Source organism: Myotis daubentonii, chromosome 15 (assembly GCF_963259705.1).
Source record: "Myotis daubentonii chromosome 15, mMyoDau2.1, whole genome shotgun sequence".
Lineage (NCBI taxonomy): Eukaryota > Metazoa > Chordata > Mammalia > Chiroptera > Vespertilionidae > Myotis > Myotis daubentonii.
The window spans coordinates 3521103-3539956 of record NC_081854.1 but is presented as its reverse complement, the minus strand read 5'-3'; the positions used below and the strand labels follow the sequence as shown (position 1 = coordinate 3539956).

Sequence of the window (18854 nt, the reverse complement as noted above, 5' to 3'; positions counted from 1 at the left end):
AGGGGAGGCCTCCGCCGCCGCCGCCATCTTGGACCGGGCCCGTCAGCTTCCGCGGAGCCATCGGCAGACACCGCGGCCTCCCTTGAGCCCCGACCCCGTCGTCAGAACAACCCCGGGCCCACTTTCCCCCACCCCACTTCCGCTCCGCGCCGTTATCGCGATAGCGCCCGGGCCCGGGGCGCGAGAAAAAGGCGGCGGGCGCTCGCCTCCCTCGCCTATCGCGATACGCTCCTCAGCGGCGGCGCCAGCTCCTGTGGTGAGAGCGTCAGGCTCGACTGGGCCGGACCCCTTCCCCTCCTCCCCCCGGCGCCGTCGACCGCCTTCCCCGCCGCCCCCGCCCCTGCCACACCGCCTCCTGTCTCGACATGGCCGCCCCCGCTCGGCGCCCGGGGTCCCGGCGCGGCGCGGCCCCCCGTCCGGCGTCCGCCCTCCCAGCCGAGCGCGCCCCTCCTTCCGCCGCTCCCCCCTCCGCGTCACCCGGAGTCCGCCCGCGACCCGGGCCGCGCGTGGCGTCCGCGTCTGCCCCGCGGGGTGCGGGGAGTGAGCCCGGGCGAGGTGCCGCCCCTCCGCGTCCGCGCGGCTGCGGGCGTGGGGTCTCCTCCGGTGCCGGTGCCGGTGCCGGTGCCGGTGCCGGTGCCGGACCCCCTTCCGGGCAGGCACGGCGGCCGGGCTCCCGCCACTCGGAGACGGGGTGCGGGGGAGCCCCCTGCACGCGGGACGCCGCCGCCGGAGCCCCCGCCAGTTCGCGCTTCGTGCTCCCGGCGCCGGGGGAGCCCCGAGTCCGAACCGGGGAGCCGGAGAACCGGCCCCGGGTGTGGGGTCCTCCTGCCGCCACTCCCCTCGGGCGGGGATGGTGCTGGTCTCGGGGACCAGCTGGTCCCGACTCGCTGACACCCGTCGGCTGCCACTTGCTCCGCGCTGCTCACCGCCGCCCGGTGTGCGCGGGGCGGGCGCCCCTCCCCTGAGCCTGGTGCCTGCCCCCCGGCCGGGTCGGGGGCTGTCACCTCTGGGCCTTCCTCCCCGGCCCTCGCCGCCCCGTTCGCATCCGTCCTTCCATTGGGGTGTAGCCTTTCCGGGAGGCAGGGGTCCCCCCCCCCATCCTGTGGACGTGTAAGCTTCCCAGCTCCAAAGAGCCCTTCGGTGTCCCCCGTCCGAGAGCCGGGGTTCACCCCCACCCACCCTGCTGGCACCTCAGGGAATGAGGTTCCTGTGCTGTGCGATGTTGGGGGGGGGGGGCTGTGCTTTCTCCCCGGGGCAGGGGGCCATGTGGGGGCGGTCCCCTTGCCTGGGTGGTGGCCCCTCTGTCCCTGCTGAAGGCCACCCCCCCCCCCCCCAAAGGCAGGGACAGGGGCGCAGGGCTAGTGCGTCTGCCCGGCGCTGATGGCTCAGGCTCCTCGCTGTGGGGGGGAAGGAGCCTGGGATGGGGGAGCGACCCCTGTGTGTTGTCACTTCCTCTGGACTAGAGTCCTGTGGTGTCCCCTCGCCCAGGTGGGCCCTAGCGTCCAGGATCGCCTCCCAGCATCACCTCGCAGTGGCCTGAGCGTCCTGGTCCTCGTCCCCGGGGCGGCTTGGTGTCCCTCCCCTGGACTCAGCCCTGCTCTTCCTGGGGCCTTTGCGTGACAGCTCTCCCCACCCCCAGGGAAGTCGGGGGGCTCCCTTAGTCGGGGGCTTTCATCTCCTGAGCGTTGGCTCCCGGGTGGAGAGCTGCCCACTCGCCCACCCTCAGCGCTGGCTCCTGAATCGCGGGATGAGCCTTCCTCTGGACCAGCGGTTCTCAACCTGTGGGTCCCGAACAATGAAAATACACCCTGCATATCAGATATTTACACGACGGTCCATACCAGTAGCAAAGTTACAGCGATGAGGTAGCAACGAAAATAATGTTATGGTTGGGGGTCCCCACAACATGAGGAACTGTATGAAAGGGTCGCGGCATTAGGGAGGTTGAGAACCACTGCTCTAGGGGGTCAGCTCCTAGGGGGGTCTGGGGAGATTCCCGGAGCGGTGGGGCTCTCCTTGGCCGGCTTCCTCTCTGTTTGTCCTTCGCTGGGGACCTCGATGTGGGGTGTTCCTCTGTGGCCGAGGCCCCCGCCCGCTGTGGTGCCCGGTCTCCAGGGCACAGGTGCTGGCCCTCCTCTGGAGGAGCTGCCGCCCGGGTCACACGTGTCCTGTCCGGGTCTCGGCTGTGTCCCTTGGAGGTTCTGCCTGAAACCTCCCCGGGCTCGGGCTCTGGTTCCCCTGGCGCCGGGCTCCCAACTCCTTCAGGACTCGCGGCTGCAGTCCCTATAGTCCGTACCCTCTAGAGCAGCGGTTCGCAACCTGTGGGTCGCGACCCCTTTGGCGGTTGAATGACCCTTTCACAGGGGTCGCCTAAGACCATTGGAAAACACATCTATAATTTCGTATTGTTTTTGTGATGAATCACTATGTTTTCATTATGTTCAGTTTGTAACAATGAAAATACATCCTGCATAGCAGATATTTACATGACGACTCATAACAGTAGCAACATTACAGTGATGAAGTAGCAACGAAAATAATTTTATGGCTGGGGGTCCCCACAACATGAGGAGCTGTATGAAAGGGTCGCGGCATCAGGAAGGTTGAGAACCGCTGCTCTAGGGGGTCAGCTCCTCCCTGCCAGGCATTCCGACCCTCAGAGGGGTGGAGCGTCCTCCCTCACGGAGGAGGCATGCAGCACCTTGTGTCTGCGTCCTGGGAGAGGCAGGGAGCACGCACTCTCGTGTGACGTCCTGTCCTCATCCCACCCTGGGCAGCAAGAGGCTTTTCTGGGCCCCTCAGCTTCATGTTGGGGTCTGGGCCCCGTGTGCTTCTTGGTTGAGTTCCCTCTGGGCAGCCCTCTCCTGGGCTCTGGCTGCTTCCCGTCCTGGCGCTGGGCGGCCGGGCTCGGCCCCCCTTGGCCGGTCAGCTGGCCCTGGGCTGAGAGTGGCAGGTTCTCTGGCTGGGCCTGTTGCAGAGGAATGTTCGCCCTCCAAGCCTCAGGTGCCACACCCACTACCCCCACGCGGAGGGGTCCCTGTGGGGGCCTCCCTGAGGTTAGGGACCTGCCCGTCTCTATGGGCCCCCGCCCGGTGCAGGGCCTGCTCTCTGGCACCCTGTCCCCCCGCAGCTACTGCCCACGTGGGAGGTAGTGCTGACTGTGGACTTAGGAGGGACATGTTCCGGCCACATTGCGAGTCGAGTGCTGAGTGTCCCGCAGCCGCAGGACGGTGCTGAGACGCTCCTGTGGGCGGGGACTGCGCGGGTTGAGGCTCGGTCGTCGGCATAGGGCCCCCTCTTCCTCGTCCCCCATCTCGGAGCCCGGGGAGCTGGGCCTTTCAGTAGAGGCCGCCTCTCGGGGGGCAGCCTGGTGTCGGGAGTCCTCGTGTGTAACCCTCGCTGCCAGGCCCCGCTCTCCCCTGGTCTTGATGTCGGGCCCTAAGGTGTAGCTTCCTCCTCCAGGCAAAGCTCCTGGGACCCCTGAGGGCCTCAGCCCCCCTGGGGTGCCTGCGAGTTCTTCAGGGTGCAGGTGCCCCTCTGAGTCCTGGGTGCTTGCCCTGGCGGTGTGTGTTTCCGAGTCTCCATTTCCGATGCTCTGATATGTAACTCCCTCCTGCGTGCAGATAGCTCCTCTCGGCAAAGGTCCCCTTTCACCCTTCGTCTCCCGCAGAGCCCTCCTCCCGGCCTCTTGGGTCGCTGCCTGCCCCAGACCCAGCCCTTCTGGCTGTCGCCCCTGGGGGTGGGCGTGTTGTCTCCTTTGGTTTCAGCATTCGCTCTGGGATAGACGTTTTCTACTTGGGACCCAGCCCTGTCGGTGTGGGGGGGTTAGTGCTGCCCGGTTACGGCGTGTCTGCCCCCCACGCCCCCTCTGTCCCTTACAGCTCACACACACCCAGTGCCGGCCCTTCTCTGGGGGGCGCAGCTGTTCTGTGCCTCCCGACGTGGCTGAGGGTGCCTCTCAGGTGTTAGGGGCGAGTCCCCTGCGTGCCCGACCCCTCGGTGGGAAGTGAGGCCTCCAGGTCTCACCTTCGTCCCGCAGGCAGCTGTGCGCTGGCTCTTTTCTGCTCTGATAAAGGCGTTGGACTGTCATCTGGGGCAAGGTGCCCCGCACTCTAGGAATTTTCCACTTCCTGGGTCACACGTACACAAAAGTGTATCTGTTTCCTCATTTCAGCAAAGTTCAGGCCTGTGCTGGGCAGGTGAGGCAGCATGGAGAACTGGGCCAGGTCCTTGTCGTCGATAGTAGATTCCTCCTCCCTTTCCCGTCCCCTGAGCCCCTCTTCCCAGCCTCTTTCCTGTCTGGGTTTGCGCCCACCAGAGAGTAAATGTGTGTTCCTTCCCCCTCTCTCCCAGCAGCGTCTGTCTCCACGAGAGTATGAAGAGAGTGCGCCTATAGGGCAGGGAAGATGGCGGACAAGCGCAAACTCCAAGGTACTGGGTGGCGGCCTCGTGCCCTCGGAGCTCCTCCTGGGTGCCTGCTGCCCGGCAGGCGCTCACTGCCTGCCCTCCTTCCTTCCTTCCGCAGGTGAGATTGACCGCTGCCTCAAGAAGGTGTCCGAGGGCGTCGAGCAGTTTGAAGACATCTGGCAGAAGGTACCGGTCTGGGCCTACGAACCTGGGTCTCCAGCGAGCAGAGCCAGGAGGAGGTGCAGGGTGTCTGGGGAGGGGATGCTGAGGGAAGCAGCTCTGAGATGGGTTGGGGGGTGTCCTCAGAGTCCCGGGCACATAGAGACACGTGGGCACTAGGGCAGCCCATCCTGGGGGGTGTCCTCAGAGTCCCGGCACAGACTGGCGTGGGCACTGGGGCCGCGAGTCCCACACTGACGGCGTGCGTTCTCTCCTCCCCCAGCTCCACAATGCAGCCAACGCGAACCAGAAAGAAAAGTATGAGGCTGACCTAAAGAAGGAGATTAAGAAGCTTCAAGTGAGGGGCTGGGGGCCGGGACGCCTGTGTCCTGAGGGTGGCAGGACGGGAGAGTGGACTGCTGGGTCCCAGGAAGAGGAGGGCTGGGGCCTCGGTGCCCGGGTGCCGAGGAGTCTGACTGTCTTGCTTTTCCCTTCAGCGGCTGAGGGACCAGATCAAGACATGGGTAGCGTCCAACGAGATCAAGGACAAGAGGCAGCTCATAGAGAACCGCAAGCTCATTGAGACGGTAGGAGCCAGAGCCTGGCCTCAGGCGGGAGGGCCCCGAGGTCCTGAGAGAAGGGAAGGGGACAGGCTGCCAACTGCGCTCTCCACAGCAAATGGAGCGGTTCAAAGTCGTGGAGCGAGAGACCAAGACCAAAGCCTACAGCAAGGAGGGCCTGGGCCTGGCGCAGAAGGTGGACCCCGCCCAGAAGGAGAAGGAGGAGGTCGGCCAGTGGCTCACGGTGAGTCCGGCGAGAAGAGGTGACCTCGGGGCCCTGCCCCAGGCATCGCAGGGGACGCTGGCTGACCCCGCCTTTGCTCCTCCCCCAGAACACGATCGACACCCTAAACATGCAGGTGGACCAGTTTGAGAGCGAAGTGGAGTCGCTGTCGGTGCAGACGCGCAAGAAGAAGGGCGACAAGGATGTGAGTGGGGCCGGCACCCGGAGGGGGCGTGGGCTGGCTGGTGGGACGGGGGCTCGGGTGGGGTCAGGGCCTAGCTGACCGGGCTGACGCAGGGAGGAGGTGAGGCAGGCCCAGTGCCTTCTGGGTGAACAGGGGCGGGCGAGGAGGAGGAGGAGGAGGAGGAGGAGCAGTGGGGGGAGGGGAAGAGTTCTGCCTAGGTTGCACAGCGTGAGACCCATCGGACCGGGGTGGGAGGTCCAGCAGCTGCAGCCCTGGGTCCTCAGGGGGGGACAGTGGGTACAGGCAGGCGAGGCAGGAGGGACAGTACATGCGGCCGAGGAGCAGTGAGGTCTGGGACGCCCAGAGGCTCGGGCCTCGGGTTCCAGAGCCCAGGAAGCAGGTTGTGAGTTCGCAGGGTGCAGACCCCTGCTGTCGGCATGGGAAGCACAGGGAACAGACCTGTCCTCAGGGAGCTGGCGCGGGGATGGCCTGCCAGAGGGAGGTGCAGACACGGTGAGAGCCGAGGGCTCTGGGGACCGGGCTCGGAGGGGGCCAGAGCCACGTGCTGAGTAATGTTCCGGGCAGCGAGGGTCTGGGTGCGGGTGGCCCATGAGCTGATAACATTGTAAGCAAAAGGCTGACGTGTGATGTTGAAAGGAAAGGCTGGACCCAACTACGATGTTGAAGTTGCTGCCTGAGCGGTGGTTTAAGTGGAGGAGGAGGCTCAGCGTGCTGTTCCCTCCCTGTGCGAGGAGTGGGCTGGGGCGGAGGGGCACCGGGAGCCTGCCCCCCGCCCGCACCGCAATCACACACTCGTGTGCACACACTCACTTCCCTTGGTTCCCGGGTCTGTCTTTCTCTCTCTCTCTCTCTCTCTCTCTCTCTCTCTCTCTCTCTCTGTCTCACCCCCTCGCCCCCCCAAGCAGTACTGCTCCCCTCCGGCTCTGTCCCCATCACCCCTCCCCCTCCCAAGCCCCTTCCCTTTGTTCTCATCTCTAGCTTTACCTTCCTGGGTCTCTTGATTTCTGTTCTCCCTTTCTCTCCCCTTCCCTTCTCCCCTTCTCTTCCTCCCTCTACTCACTCTCACCACGGCTCTCCCCCCGCTACTCCAATGCGTGCACACGCACGGGCTCCTGCACACGTGATGCTTGGCGCTGTGTTCTTGCCGTGCCTTTCCTGTGTGGGGATGTTTAGATACACGAATACTTACGTGGCGTTACAGTTGCTACACCGCTCAGCCCAGAACGGGGTGGACAGGCTGTGCCCGGCAGCCTGGGGTGGGCAGGCCGGACCTTCAGGTCTCCGTCGGTGCCTGACGACACTCTCAGAACGTGTCCCTGTAAGTGGCCGTGGTCATGTAACAGGTCCGTTCAGAGAGGGGTTAGACTTGGGATTAAGGTGTCAAACCCCAAAGGGAATGGGGGCCTCGGGAGGAGGTCCCTGGAGTGCCTGGGAGCCAGGCTTCAGATCCTGGGCTCCTCAGCGGGCACAGCTAGTGTGGGGCATGGCGTGACAAGGGCTGTGATTGTAAACCGCAAGCTCCCTCGAGTGGGGTCGTCGTTATTACTGTGGGAGCCGGACAGGATGCGGGGGCCTCAGCAGAGGTGAGAGGTCCAGGTAGTCAGAGGCACATGCGGGACCAGGCTGTGGGAGGCACAGGGTCTCCGAGTCCTCGCCAGGTCTGCAGGGACGTCTGGGGAGCCGTGGGATCCCGGGGGGCAGGGCGGGAGGCTCCACACTGCCCGCGCAGGGGGGGCCCGAGTGGGACTGAGGACGGGTTCTGTGGGGCAGGAGGGCTGGGCGGCGCCCGCAGCCCCTGAGCTGGCCCTGGGCTCACCAGCAGAAGCAGGACCGGATCGAGGGCCTGAAGCGGCACATCGAGAAGCACCGCTACCACGTGCGCATGCTGGAGACCATCCTGCGCATGCTGGACAACGACTCCATCCTGGTGGACGCCATCCGCAAGATCAAGGACGACGTGGAGTACTACGTCGACTCCTCTCAGGACCCCGACTTCGAGGAGAATGAGTTCCTCTACGACGACCTGGACCTCGAGGACATTCGTGAGGCCCAGGGGTGACCTGCGTGCACAGGGCGGTGGGGCCGGGCAGGGGGCGCCCCAGCCAGCTCAGCACGCCCCTCCCCTGCCCCACAGCACAGGCGCTGGTCGCCACCTCCCCCCCCAGCCACAGTCACATGGAGGACGAGATCTTCAACCAGTCGAGCAGCACGCCCACCTCCACCACCTCCAGCTCGCCCATCCCGCCCAGCCCGGCCAACTGCACCACGGTGAGGCCTGGGGGGGCCCAGCACGGGGGTATCGAGGAAGCGAGGACCTCCGCATCCAGGGTCTGGGTCCCAGGGCCCCAGAGAGCTGAGGAGATGGACGGCCACACGGGGTGCTGGGTGTGGAGGTGGAAGGCTGGGCAGAGGTCGGACCTGCAGCCCCAAGGAGGCTGGCGGGTGGTGCTGTTTCCGGGAGATGACCTGGGAGCAGGGCCTCGGTTCCCAGTGAGAATCCCCAGTGAGATAGGGGCACAGGGACTTGAATGCTCTGAGGCCCGAGGGGTCAGCTGGTTACAGGTCCTGGGGGTTCAGAGATGACGCGTTTCTGACTGTGCCTCCCTCACCTCAGGAAAACTCTGAAGATGACAAGAAGAGGGGACGCTCCACGGACAGTGAAGTCAGCCAGGTGGGTCTGAGGGGCATGTCGCTTGCTACTTCTTTGGTTCCCAAAGGTGCACTGAAGCCTGAGGATGGCCGCAGTGCGGGCTCTGGGACAGGCTGCCCTGAGGGGCCAGGGGCAGGCAGGCAGGGGCTGTGGTCCAGGCGTGGCCCGGGCGCCTCCCTGGCAGGGAGGTCAGAAGCTGCTCTGGAGGGCATATCGGCCCTGGGTGGAGGGAGACGAGCTTGCCCAGTGGGGAAGGGTGACGCTCCTGGGCCAGGTAGTGGCAGGTAACAGGCATCGTCAGTGAAACCCAAAGTGCCGCGCGGTGAGCCCGCCAGGTGTGCGGGGCCAGCTGTGAGCGCAGGGCCGAGGGTGGCCGGGCCGAGAGCCCAGAGGGACCCTGTGCAGCCCGACCAGCCCGAGACCGGCCAGGTCAGCGTCAGACAGGCCCTTTCTCTGGGAGGTTCTGGGTCTTGGCTGCGCTGTGCCAGGTCTGCTGGGTATCCCAGGGGGGAAGCACTCAGGGTTCCTTTCTCCCCTGGTGACCCTGCGAATCAGCGCCTCCCGGGCAGCACACATTGGGAGACGCTGCTTGGGTGGTGTCTCCCGGTGGGAGCGGAGCAGGCCCCGGGCCCTAGCTCCCCGTGGGCCACGGGAGGGCCGTCCGGGCCCTGAGGCAGGCAGGGGTGAGGCTGTGAGGTGCCAGGAAGGAGTCAGCTCGTGTCCCGCTGGGTGTGTGGTGAGCACAAGGGGCCGGGGCATCAGGATGGCAGGCCCAGATGGCCAAGAGCAAGTCTTTGCCAGCAGCTTGGCCTCGGAACGCCATGGGCGCGCCACCAGCCTGCTTCCTGGGCGGTGCTCATACGCCCCACGAGGTGCTTAGCCCGCTACGTGATGGGCGGTCACTGTCCAGTGCAGCTCTTTCCTTCTCTTGGGCTCGGGCTGGTTCCATCTCGCCTCATGTGAGGCCTGAGGTGTTTGCACTTGGCCGTGTCACGGACAGCGGGTTTCTCTTGAGTGTGTCACATCCCTCTGGGGGACGTTGTGGGGACAGGGCGGGGTGCTGGGTGGGGCGCTGGGTGGGCTAGGAAGGCATCGGTGTTTGAAGCACGAAGGTGGCTGTGGAAGCCATTCAGTGAGGCCGCCCAGCCCCCGGGAAGGGGTGCCGGAGGCTCAGTATGGCATCCCTGCCGGCCCGCGGGTCCTGACCCTCCTCTCTCTCCCACCCGCAGTCTCCAGCCAAAAACGGCTCCAAGCCGGTCCACAGCAGCCAGCACTCTCAGTCCCCCGCCGTGCCGCCCAGCTACCCGGCCGGCCCCCCGCCCGCCACCTCAGCTCTGAGCACCACCCCTGGCAACAACGGGGCCCCCGCCCCGGCAGCACCTCCAAGTGCCCTGGGCCCCAAGGCCAGCCCCGCTCCTAGCCACAACTCGGGCACCCCCGCCCCCTACGCCCAGGCTGTGGCCCCACCAGCCCCCAGTGGGCCCAGTGCTGCCCAGCCCCGGCCCCCCAGCGTCCAGCCTGGCGGGGGAGGTGGAGGCAGCGGCAGCAGTAACAGCAGTGGAAGTGGAGGTGCCAGCAAGCAGAACGGTGCCACCAGTGAGTGGGGCTGCTGGGGAGCAGGGGCTGCTGGGGAGTGGTGGGTGCTGGGGAGGAGGGGCTGCTGGGGAGCAGGGGGTGCTGGGGTAGCTGCCGGTGGCCTCGTTCATCCCCTCTTCCTTCCCCCAGGTTACAGCTCCGTCGTAGCGGACAGCCCGGCGGAGGTGGCTCTCAGCAGCAGTGGGGGCAGCAATGCCAGCAGCCAGGCTCTGGGCCCCCCATCTGGCCCCCACAACCCACCCTCCAGCACCTCGTGAGTGTCGGCCTCCGTCGGGGTTGGGGACAGGCACGGGGTACCCACTGTTGCCCGTGGTGCAGACACAGGCCTTGCCCTGCCCGTTGGCACCCCCACGAGCCGTGTCCCACCTCTTTTGGTCTGGGACACGGGGCACGGGTCCCCCAGCTTCGCCCTTTGTGACGTAAAGTGTTCCTCACTGACGGGGTTCTCAGCCCACACCCCCTTGGGCACTCTGACTTCCTCTTTCCCGGAGGAGCTCTGGTTTGGCCTCAGCCCCCCTTTTCTGTTCCTGCCCCACCGTCACCCGACTCCATGGAGGGCTCTGTCTGCTCCCCAAAGTGAAAGACCCCCCCCAAAGTCCTCCTCCCCGTCCCCAGCCACCTTCCCCTGGTCCCCGATGCCCAGGACAGCGCCCCACGAGAGCTTCCCCCCTGGGTGGGACCTCGGGGAGCCTGTTCCCACTCACCCCTCCTCTCCGGGGGGCTCCCAAGGGGGTGTCTGCCTGAGGCACATCTTGTGGCTGGAACACCCACTCACACCCTGCTCCGTGGACCGTTCAGAGGCCGCCCTGTTTCCTAGTGGATGTCGGCTGCACGGCCTGGGAGCGCCGAGTCGTCCCACCTGGCAGCTCTTCTCCCAGAGAGCCCTTCCCTCCGTCCCTCAGCCCACCCCTCGCGGTCCCTCTGCTGCTGCTGGCCTCCTCCCTGTTCTCTCTCCCTCGTCACCCTTCCTGTCCGTCTCACCGTGGGGACACTCCCATGATCCCCCTCTTCTGTCTTCTCTCCAGGAAGGAATCCAGTGCAGCTGCCCCAGCAGGCGCTGGGGGCGTAGCCCCAGGCTCAGGGAACAACGCTGGGGGACCCAGCCTCCTCGTGCCACTTCCTGTGAACCCTCCCAGCTCCCCGACACCCAGCTTCAGTGATGCCAAGGCAGCTGGCGCCCTGCTCAACGGACCCCCGCAGTTCAGCGCCGCCCCGGAGATCAAGGTGGGTGCAAAGCCTGTGTGTCTTGCCCCTGCCAGCTTTGCCCAGACCTTCGCTGCAACCCCGCCCCCCACCCACCACCCCCACCCTAGGCCTCCACTGCCACCCCTGGCTCCACTCCTCACGCCGTCACTGCTTTCTCTCTGGTCTTTTCCTTCCTCCTGCACCCTCACCATCTCGGGGTCTCCCCCACTGCTCCCCCGGCCTTGCCCTGCGCCTGGTGGTGCTCACTCGCCTGCTGCCTGCTCTCCGGGTGCCCACCATCCTCGCTCCCTCCAGTTCTGTCTCCATTTCTCCTCCTAAGACACATTGTACTTTATTCACACAAACACTGTCCAGCTCACGGCCCTCCTGCTCCCTTGAGGAAGTCACCTAAGTTAAGGAAACGCCTGCTGACGTCTGCTCTGGGCATCTGTGTGTGAATGCACCCAGTACCGCCTTCCGTGCGGACAGAGCCCCTGCCGGGTGGGAGTGCGCTTGGCCCCTGTGGTCTCACCTGTGGCGACGGCCCTGCAAGGCCTCTTGGGGGTGTGACTAAGCGGGGACCGGATGGGGCAGGTGGGGTCACAGTGGCAGGAAATGCTGACGGAGGAAGAGAAGTGGGTGTCTCTGAGTTCTACGCAGGCTCATGTCGGAGTGGTCGTTAGAAGGCTGGGGTGGGGGGGAGTTCAGCAGAGAGAGGAGGAAAGGGGTGTCCTCTCTGCAGGAGGGGGTGCAGGCCGGCTGCCTGACTTGGTGGGGTGCTGCCATTGAGGGCAGGGGTCCTGATCGCCATCAGCAGGACACTGCGGGTTAGACCCGGCTCCATGGGCAGCGTGATGCCCACTGCCCGGGTCCAAGCCTGCGTTGCGCGCTATTCCCCCTCCACCCGACTCGGCAGTCACCACGGGTGACATTGGCTGGAAGGCTGGGAACTTCGTCAGGCTCCTGGGAGCTTGGCCCAGAGCCAGCACTCCCACCGAGAGGTGCAAGGGCAGGAAGTTCACGTGTCCGTGTTCCTGGAGCAGGCCCTCAGCTGGGAGGCCCCACAGGGAGGGACTGCTGGGGTGAGTGGTGGGGCCTTGGAGAGGACCCGGGGCCCGGGGAGAACAGGACGGAGGAGCTGTGAAGGTCTGGGCGGCAAGGACGGCCGGGCTGGGGCGCGGAGGGAGATGCAGGCAGGAGGAGGTGCTCCCCGCGTTGAAGGAGGCGTGTCGCACGTGTGCATGGCAGGTGGTTTCTTCTCTGCGTGCCCCGTCCTGCAGTGTCTGCAGCATCAGCGCATGCCCGGTTCTGCTGGGGCTGCTTCCCTGGCCAGTCCCCCCGTTAGGGCCGCAGCGAACACTGTCGCACACTAAAGGCTCTGGCTGTGCCACCCTCCCCCGAGCAGATGAGTCCCCACACCAGCCCTCTGCCTAGGACCTGAGGCACCCGTTCCCTCCCCAGGCCCCCGAGCCCCTGAGCTCCCTGAAGTCCATGGCAGAAAGGGCAGCTCTCAGCTCCGCCATCGAGGACCCCGTGCCAACGCTGCACCTGACTGAGCGAGGTGAGGGTCCCGGTGCTGTGGGGGCAGCCCAGCGAGGAAGGGCGCCCACCCAGCCTCACCCAAGGGCCTGGCCCTGCCCTCCCCACAGACATCATCCTGAGCAGCACGGCAGCTCCTCCGGCCTCGGCCCAGCCGCCTCTGCAGCTTTCAGAGGTGAACATCCCGCTGTCCCTGGGGGTGTGCCCCCTGGGGCCTGTGCCCCTCACCAAGGAGCAGCTCTACCAGCAGGCCATGGAAGAGGCCGCCTGGCACCACATGCCCCACCCCTCAGACTCTGAGCGGATCAGGTGAGGGGCTGCGAGGAGGGGACCCAAATCTAGGGAGGCGGCTGGGGTGGGGAACTGGTCCCCAGTCCTGAGACCAGTAAAGCTTGCTGGGCACCTGACGTGGGCTCCACGGTAGGTGGGGATGAGTTCAGGCTGGGCGATCAGGCGACAGACGCTCCCATTGATCCCCGGGCGGTGGGGCGGGAGAGAGAGGTGAGAGCGGGGTGGGGGCCTTCTGCCACCCCGATACAGCAGGGGTGGCAGGCACTGGCACTAACACACCGGTCCCCCACAGACAGTACCTCCCCCGGAACCCCTGCCCGACGCCCCCCTACCACCACCAGATGCCACCCCCGCACTCGGACACCGTGGAATTCTACCAGCGCCTGTCCACGGAGACGCTCTTCTTCATCTTCTACTATCTGGAGGTACAGCAGGGCCCCCGGGGCAGCCTCGGGCCCCCCGGCTTCGCCGCCACCGCCGCTGTCCCCCCTCGGGCTGGAGGGGTGAGGTGGGTGCCCCACTGCGGCCACCGGGACCGCACCCCTCCCCATTCCCCCAGTCCTGGGCCCCCCCAAACCAAACCCGTCCTGGTCCCCACTTTAGCACAGGGGGGTCAGAATGGCTGAGGCGGAGGGCTAGGTTGCCCACCCCCAGTGCCTGTCTGTTTAGCTGTCCCTGCGGGCTGCTTGCTGTCCCTGCGGACAGCCTTTCTGTGACCCCCGGGCGTCCCGCGTAGCCTCCGCCCTCATCCGCCTGGGAAGCCTAGGCCGCCCCTCCGAGCACTCCTCATGCGTTAGTCTTTCTTCCTTCTCCAAGCTTCTCTGGAAGCACTCCCACCTCCTGTCTCCTTTTCCTTCTGGCCAGCACTGGTATGTTCTGGGCCCCGCCCGCTCCTGCTGGAGGGTCCAGCCCATCTTGGTCTGTGGCGGGGCCCGGGGTCAGCCCTGATGCCCGGCCCCTCCCCCTTGCCCCTCCCATCTGGGGGTCCCCTGACCCCCGCTGCACCCTTCCTCCCCCAGGGCACTAAGGCGCAGTACCTGGCAGCCAAGGCCCTGAAGAAGCAGTCGTGGCGGTTCCACACCAAGTACATGATGTGGTTCCAGAGGCACGAGGAGCCCAAGACCATCACGGACGAGTTCGAGCAGGTGAGGCCCCGCCCCTCGCCACCCTGCAGCCAGCTCAGCTCGTCTGTCATTCACACTGAGCGACTCCTAGTCACCCTAGGTCCTGCCCTAAACGCCCCCTCCTCGGGGAGCCTCCCCCAGCCACACAGCCTGTGCCTGTCCGCCCCCCACGGCCACGCTGCCCAGGGCCTTGCCGCCTCCTCCCTGCCTGTGCCTAGCGCTCACTCAGCAAGTGCAGATGGGGAAGCTGTTACTGTCTGAATGGCCTTCTCCAGTTCCAGTGATGGCGGGCCTCCTTACACAACGCTCAGGGGACTCAACCTGGGTGTGACCCGCCTCCAGCCGGGGCCCTGGCAAGGCAGTGAAACCTGTGCCATTCCTGTTTTCTGTAAAAATGGGGTGACGGGCCCCCCTTACGCAGTGGTGAGGATTGAATGAGTTAGTTGTGTGTACATGACGGGTGCCTGCCACGGAGGGTCCTGGGTGCGCTGCACTTGTCCCAGCGTGCTTCACTTGGTGCCTGATGGTCATGTCCTCAGAGGACAGCCCGCTCCCCTCGGTTCCTGCAGGTTCTTTGAAGCATTTCAGCCGCTCAGAGCCCAGCCCCATTCCCACAGGCCTCTGACCTCCAGACCTGTCCCCTCCTGGTTGGGTCCAAAGTACCTGCCAAGTTAGTGTATTTCCAGGCATCACTCCTCCAGAAAGACCCGCCCACCAGGCACCAGTGACCGTCAGTGCGCACACAGCCTGTCCATCCGGCCGGGGTGCTGGCCTCGGGGGGTGGAGATGCAGTGCTAGGACGCCACGGCCTCCTGAGAAGCAGGACTTTGCAAAGTGCGGGGCCAAGGCCCTGCTCTGGCGCGTGACCTCTGCGCCTCCCTCTGCTTCCCCTAAAGTGGGCGTGGTAACCCTTCCTGCCCGAGGAGAGCATGCCATGCCGGAGGGCGCAGGGTCAGGGCCTGGCACCTCCACAGCCCTGAGAACAGTCCCCTTTGTCAGCTCGGCCCCGCCCCCAAGCACCTCTCGTCTGCTCACTGACTGCCTTCTCCCCGGCCAGGGCACCTACATCTACTTCGACTACGAGAAGTGGGGCCAGCGCAAGAAGGAAGGCTTCACCTTCGAGTACCGCTACCTGGAGGACCGGGACCTCCAGTGACACCGGCCCGCCCCCACCCCACCCCAGCATGCTGACCCCCTGCCCCGAGGGCTCTGCCCTGGAAGATGGGGAGGCCCCAGGCCATGGGGCAGCCCCCTCCCCCAGGAAGCAAGGAGGGGCCGGGAGGTTTTCTCTTCCTCTCAGCCCCACCCTGGGGGCCTGGGGGCGAGGGCTGCCCCCTCCTCCCCTCTCGAGTTGAGGGACATTTTTTGGTAAACCTATTTTCATTTTGGAAAATATTTATGAATAAATAGTTTTATATGACGGCTGGCGGCAGCCTCTCCTGTACCCCTCAGGAGTCAGTGAGCCAGAGGGGGGTCCTGCCAGCGGGGGCGCCGGGCCAGCTGGGGGTTGAACTGGGAGTTGTACCGCCTCCGCCGATCGTCTGTCTCTTCTGGCGGCTCCTCCTGTTGTGACCCCCCTCGAACCCGGGCCAGCAGGGCCTCTGCCCGCGCCCTCTCAGTGGCTTCCCGCCGAAGGCGTTCAGCTCGAAGCTGGTCCAGGGATGGGGATCTGGGGGAAGGAGAATCAGGTTAGAAAGCTGAGTGGCCCCAGCTTCCCCCAAGAGGGAGCAGCTGCCAGCCCCCCTCATTCCCCCCCCGCATCTGACGTGCTCCTGGCCTTGGCTCCTGGAGCCTCTGGGACCAGGAAACAGACCTCCCACCAGAAGCCAGGACCTGTGCCGCCCTCTTGTGGGCCTCTGTCCTCCCCAGTCTCAACAATGAGGTGCCCCTTCAGATCAGGAGCGGCTGCTGCTCATCAGCTGGGTGACACTGCACACACCCGGGCCTCAGCCTCCGTTTCCCTCCTGTGCTCGGGTCCGCCATCCTAGCAACAGGCCTGCTTCTGCGCTAACCCTGCGGTTCACAGAGCTCCTGTGTCCCTGGGCTGTAGATAATGTTAACATTGGGAGTGAAAACAAGCGTGTGTCCCACCGGCCATCAGCGCAGTGGACCCTCCCATGTCACTCGTGCAGCCCCTGGGAGCCACTGCACACTGAGAAGCTAACTGGTGTGGCTGTGAAAACAGCCTGGACCTTGCCGAGCCCCCAGAGTCGCTGAGAACCACCTCTGCCCAGCCAGCCTGTCCCAGAGCCCCCGGCGCCCACGCGGGCTCCCTCCTCACTCTTTGGGCCGCTGTTTCTCAGGCCCCGCTTCCTTTCTGCTGCGTCCGCCGTGGTCACCGCTGTGCCTTCTCTTCTTCCCCAAATGTTTCTGCATCTCCAGCAGAGGGTCCAGGCGGTTCTTGACCTTCACATCTGGTCCTGGGCCGGGTGGGGGCGCCCCTCGCTCCGGGGGCAGCTGGTACCAAGGGGGCTGGGTCTGGGCTTCGGCCGCGCTCTGGCCCAGGTACGTCAGGATGCCCAGCGCTTTCTCCTGCTTCTCCTGGGGCGACAGGAAGCCGGAAGATGGTCAGGTGTGTCTCCCTGCAGGGAGCCCTGGGTGTGAACGCCGACACCCATGGCCGGGAGGGCGGAACCTGTCGTTCAGCCAAGTGTTGAGGGTCTGTCATGAGCCAGCTCTGCTCCGTGCTGGAGACACGGGACCAACACAGGTGGGGTCCTGCACTGGCGCCGTGGCGGCTCTAACAGAACACACGGGGAGGGGGAGGCACTTGGAGGACAAATCTGAACAAGCAAGCCAGGCAGAGAAGAGGCTGAGGCAGGGGAGGACAGGATCTGATTCATTTTACAAAGCTCAGCTCCCGTCCCGGTCGGGTCTGTGCCTAAGGGGTCTGTGCCTGCAGCCTCAGGCCTGGGGTAGGGTGGGGTGGGGTGGGGGGAGTGACCAGCTTCCACGCCCAAGCCTCCTCGGCCTGGAGGGCTACGACCAGAGCTCCCTGCGCCCCCTTCAGTCTGCTCTGAGTCCATTAGCTCACTTGGTCCCCAACTGTCCTCGGCACCTGAGGGCAGAGAGCCCCTCCCCCCAGCTCCATGCCTGAGGCCGGCTTACTTTCTCCTGTCGCTTTTCTTCCTCATACTCTTCGTTGCTTCCGGTCACCCCTTTCCCCTCCTCCAGCAGCTCCCGAAACAGGTCCACAGGGCCAGAACTCGGGGCCCCTGCATCTGCTGCTTCGAGCTCTGGTAGCGAGTTCCGATGCCTGGCTTTCTTCCGCAGGAATTCTGTGCGGGCCTGGGGGGGAGAAAGTTATGGGCAGAACATTCAGTCGAGGAACCCTGAGTGTGGTGCTGCCACAGAGAATTGTGCTGGGGGCCCCGGAGAGGCACCTTCCCAGCCTGGGGAGGAGGGGGGGAAATGAGGCGCCGGCTGGTTTGTAAGATGCCTTTCAACCACATGCCAGAGGGTTTCCAGTCTCAGTGACAACAGATAACCATGGAGGCGGCCAAACATCAGGACAGGCGATCTGAGTTCCAGGCAGGGCTCCAAGTCACTGCCCAAGTCGAATTTTTAATATTTTTAACACAGAAAGGGCGAGAGATACATTGATTTTTAAAATATATTTTTTATTTTAGAGAGGGAGAGAAACATCATTGATTGGCTGCCTCCTCCAGGCACCACACTGGGGATTGAGCCCGCTTGACTGGAATCGAACCCGGGACCCTTCAGTCTGCAGCCCGACGCTCTATCCACTGAGCAAACCAGCCAGGGCGGGATACATCGATGTGCTGTCCCACTCACCTAAGCATTCACTGGTGGTTACGTGTATGCGCCCTGGTTGGGGATCGCACCCACAACATTGGCGTATGGGGGACAACGCTGTAACCAACTGAGCTACCTGGCCGGCTCCCAGTCGGTTTCCAATCTCTACTGACACGTGAATTTAAAAAGCCCAGGCTACCTCCCAGCCAGCGCTGAGGACCACCAGGTGTGCACCGGACAGGTGAAGGAGCTACACAGGGAGCGCGTCTCCCGTGTGGGGGTGGGGGGTGGGCGGGCAGTGCGAAGGCTCCCCACGGAGAGGCCTTGGCTCGCGCCCGTCACTCCGGCGCGGCGTCCGCTCCCCTCTGCTCCGGGGGGCTGATGGCAGCGCCCCTCCGACCACCACCCGAGCTGCAGGGATGCCGCGAGTGGAGCGCTCTGCGCGGGAGGGCATCCAGTAGGCGCTCAATAAACACACTACAAGCAAACTAAAGAGTGGCCCGAGCTTCCCGGAACTGCTCCGGGGTTCCTAGATTCATACGCTCCTGCTCTGTGCCCGGCAGCGTTCCGGCCTCGCGAACAAGAGCCGAGGAAACGAGACCGAGGAAGGTTCCCCGGTTCCCAACGCGCTGGCGTCTAATTCCGCGCGGGACGCACTGCGCCTGCGCGCCGCCTCCACTTCCGGCCCCTACCGCGCCTGCGCGCTGGCCCAGGGGCCCGCCCGGCCGCTTTCGTAGCCTACCTCTTGCTGAGCGAGCAGCACCCTCCGTTCGCGCTCTTTCTCCTCCTCCCGGGCCTGGGCCTCATCGCGCCGCACGCGGGCGACATTGTCCTTGTTCCGGACGTGCCAGCTCTTCTTGGGCAAGATGTTCATGGCGCCGTGACGTCCACAGACTGGCAGGCCCGCCTCCTAGCACTTCCGATTGGCGAGAGGATGCCCCGCCCTAGCATACCTGCCCCAGCCACGGATTGGTCCTGGATTCCCTGACACGCCCCCGCCTCCCAACGCCTCGAATCACGCGTGCTGTCGCCTAGCGACCGCCGCGCGTCAACGCCCTGAGCCAATCACAGTGTCTCCACTTTTGACGCTAAACGGACGCGGCCTCTGACTGGCTGGCACGCCCGTCAGGCCCAATACATGTGATTGGCTTGTGCCGCG

The 18854-nt window shown here is 65.3% G+C and overlaps 2 protein-coding genes across 4 annotated transcripts; one reads left to right on the top strand and one right to left on the bottom strand.

Moving 5' to 3' along the window:
* On the top strand, positions 1-15359 carry CNOT3 (CCR4-NOT transcription complex subunit 3). 3 transcript variants are annotated; one of them, XM_059665798.1, is made up of 18 exons: positions 1-256; positions 4354-4431; positions 4526-4593; positions 4850-4924; positions 5064-5153; positions 5242-5370; positions 5459-5554; positions 7374-7596; positions 7689-7822; positions 8169-8225; positions 9434-9800; positions 9930-10053; positions 10826-11024; positions 12447-12546; positions 12635-12833; positions 13108-13240; positions 13835-13960; positions 14997-15359. In XM_059665798.1, exons 2-18 carry the CDS (start codon positions 4407-4409, stop codon positions 15093-15095), a joined length of 2244 nt encoding a protein of 747 aa, XP_059521781.1. In that variant the 5' UTR covers positions 1-256; positions 4354-4406; the 3' UTR covers positions 15096-15359. The 3 variants fall into 3 exon arrangements, with proteins under 3 accessions (XP_059521781.1, XP_059521782.1, XP_059521783.1); XM_059665799.1 differs by having other exon boundaries at positions 2-256; positions 7377-7596; XM_059665800.1 differs by lacking the exons at positions 1-256; positions 4354-4431; positions 4526-4593; ... (1 more) ...; positions 5064-5153; positions 5242-5370 and having other exon boundaries at positions 7325-7596.
* On the bottom strand, positions 15317-18759 carry LENG1 (leukocyte receptor cluster member 1). Its single transcript, XM_059665802.1, has 4 exons — positions 18438-18759; positions 17048-17227; positions 16221-16480; positions 15317-15608 (listed from the first exon to the last, which is right to left on the bottom strand). Exons 1-4 carry the CDS (start codon positions 18567-18569, stop codon positions 15395-15397), a joined length of 786 nt encoding a protein of 261 aa, XP_059521785.1. The 5' UTR covers positions 18570-18759; the 3' UTR covers positions 15317-15394.
* Between the last annotated feature and the right edge of the window lie 95 nt (positions 18760-18854).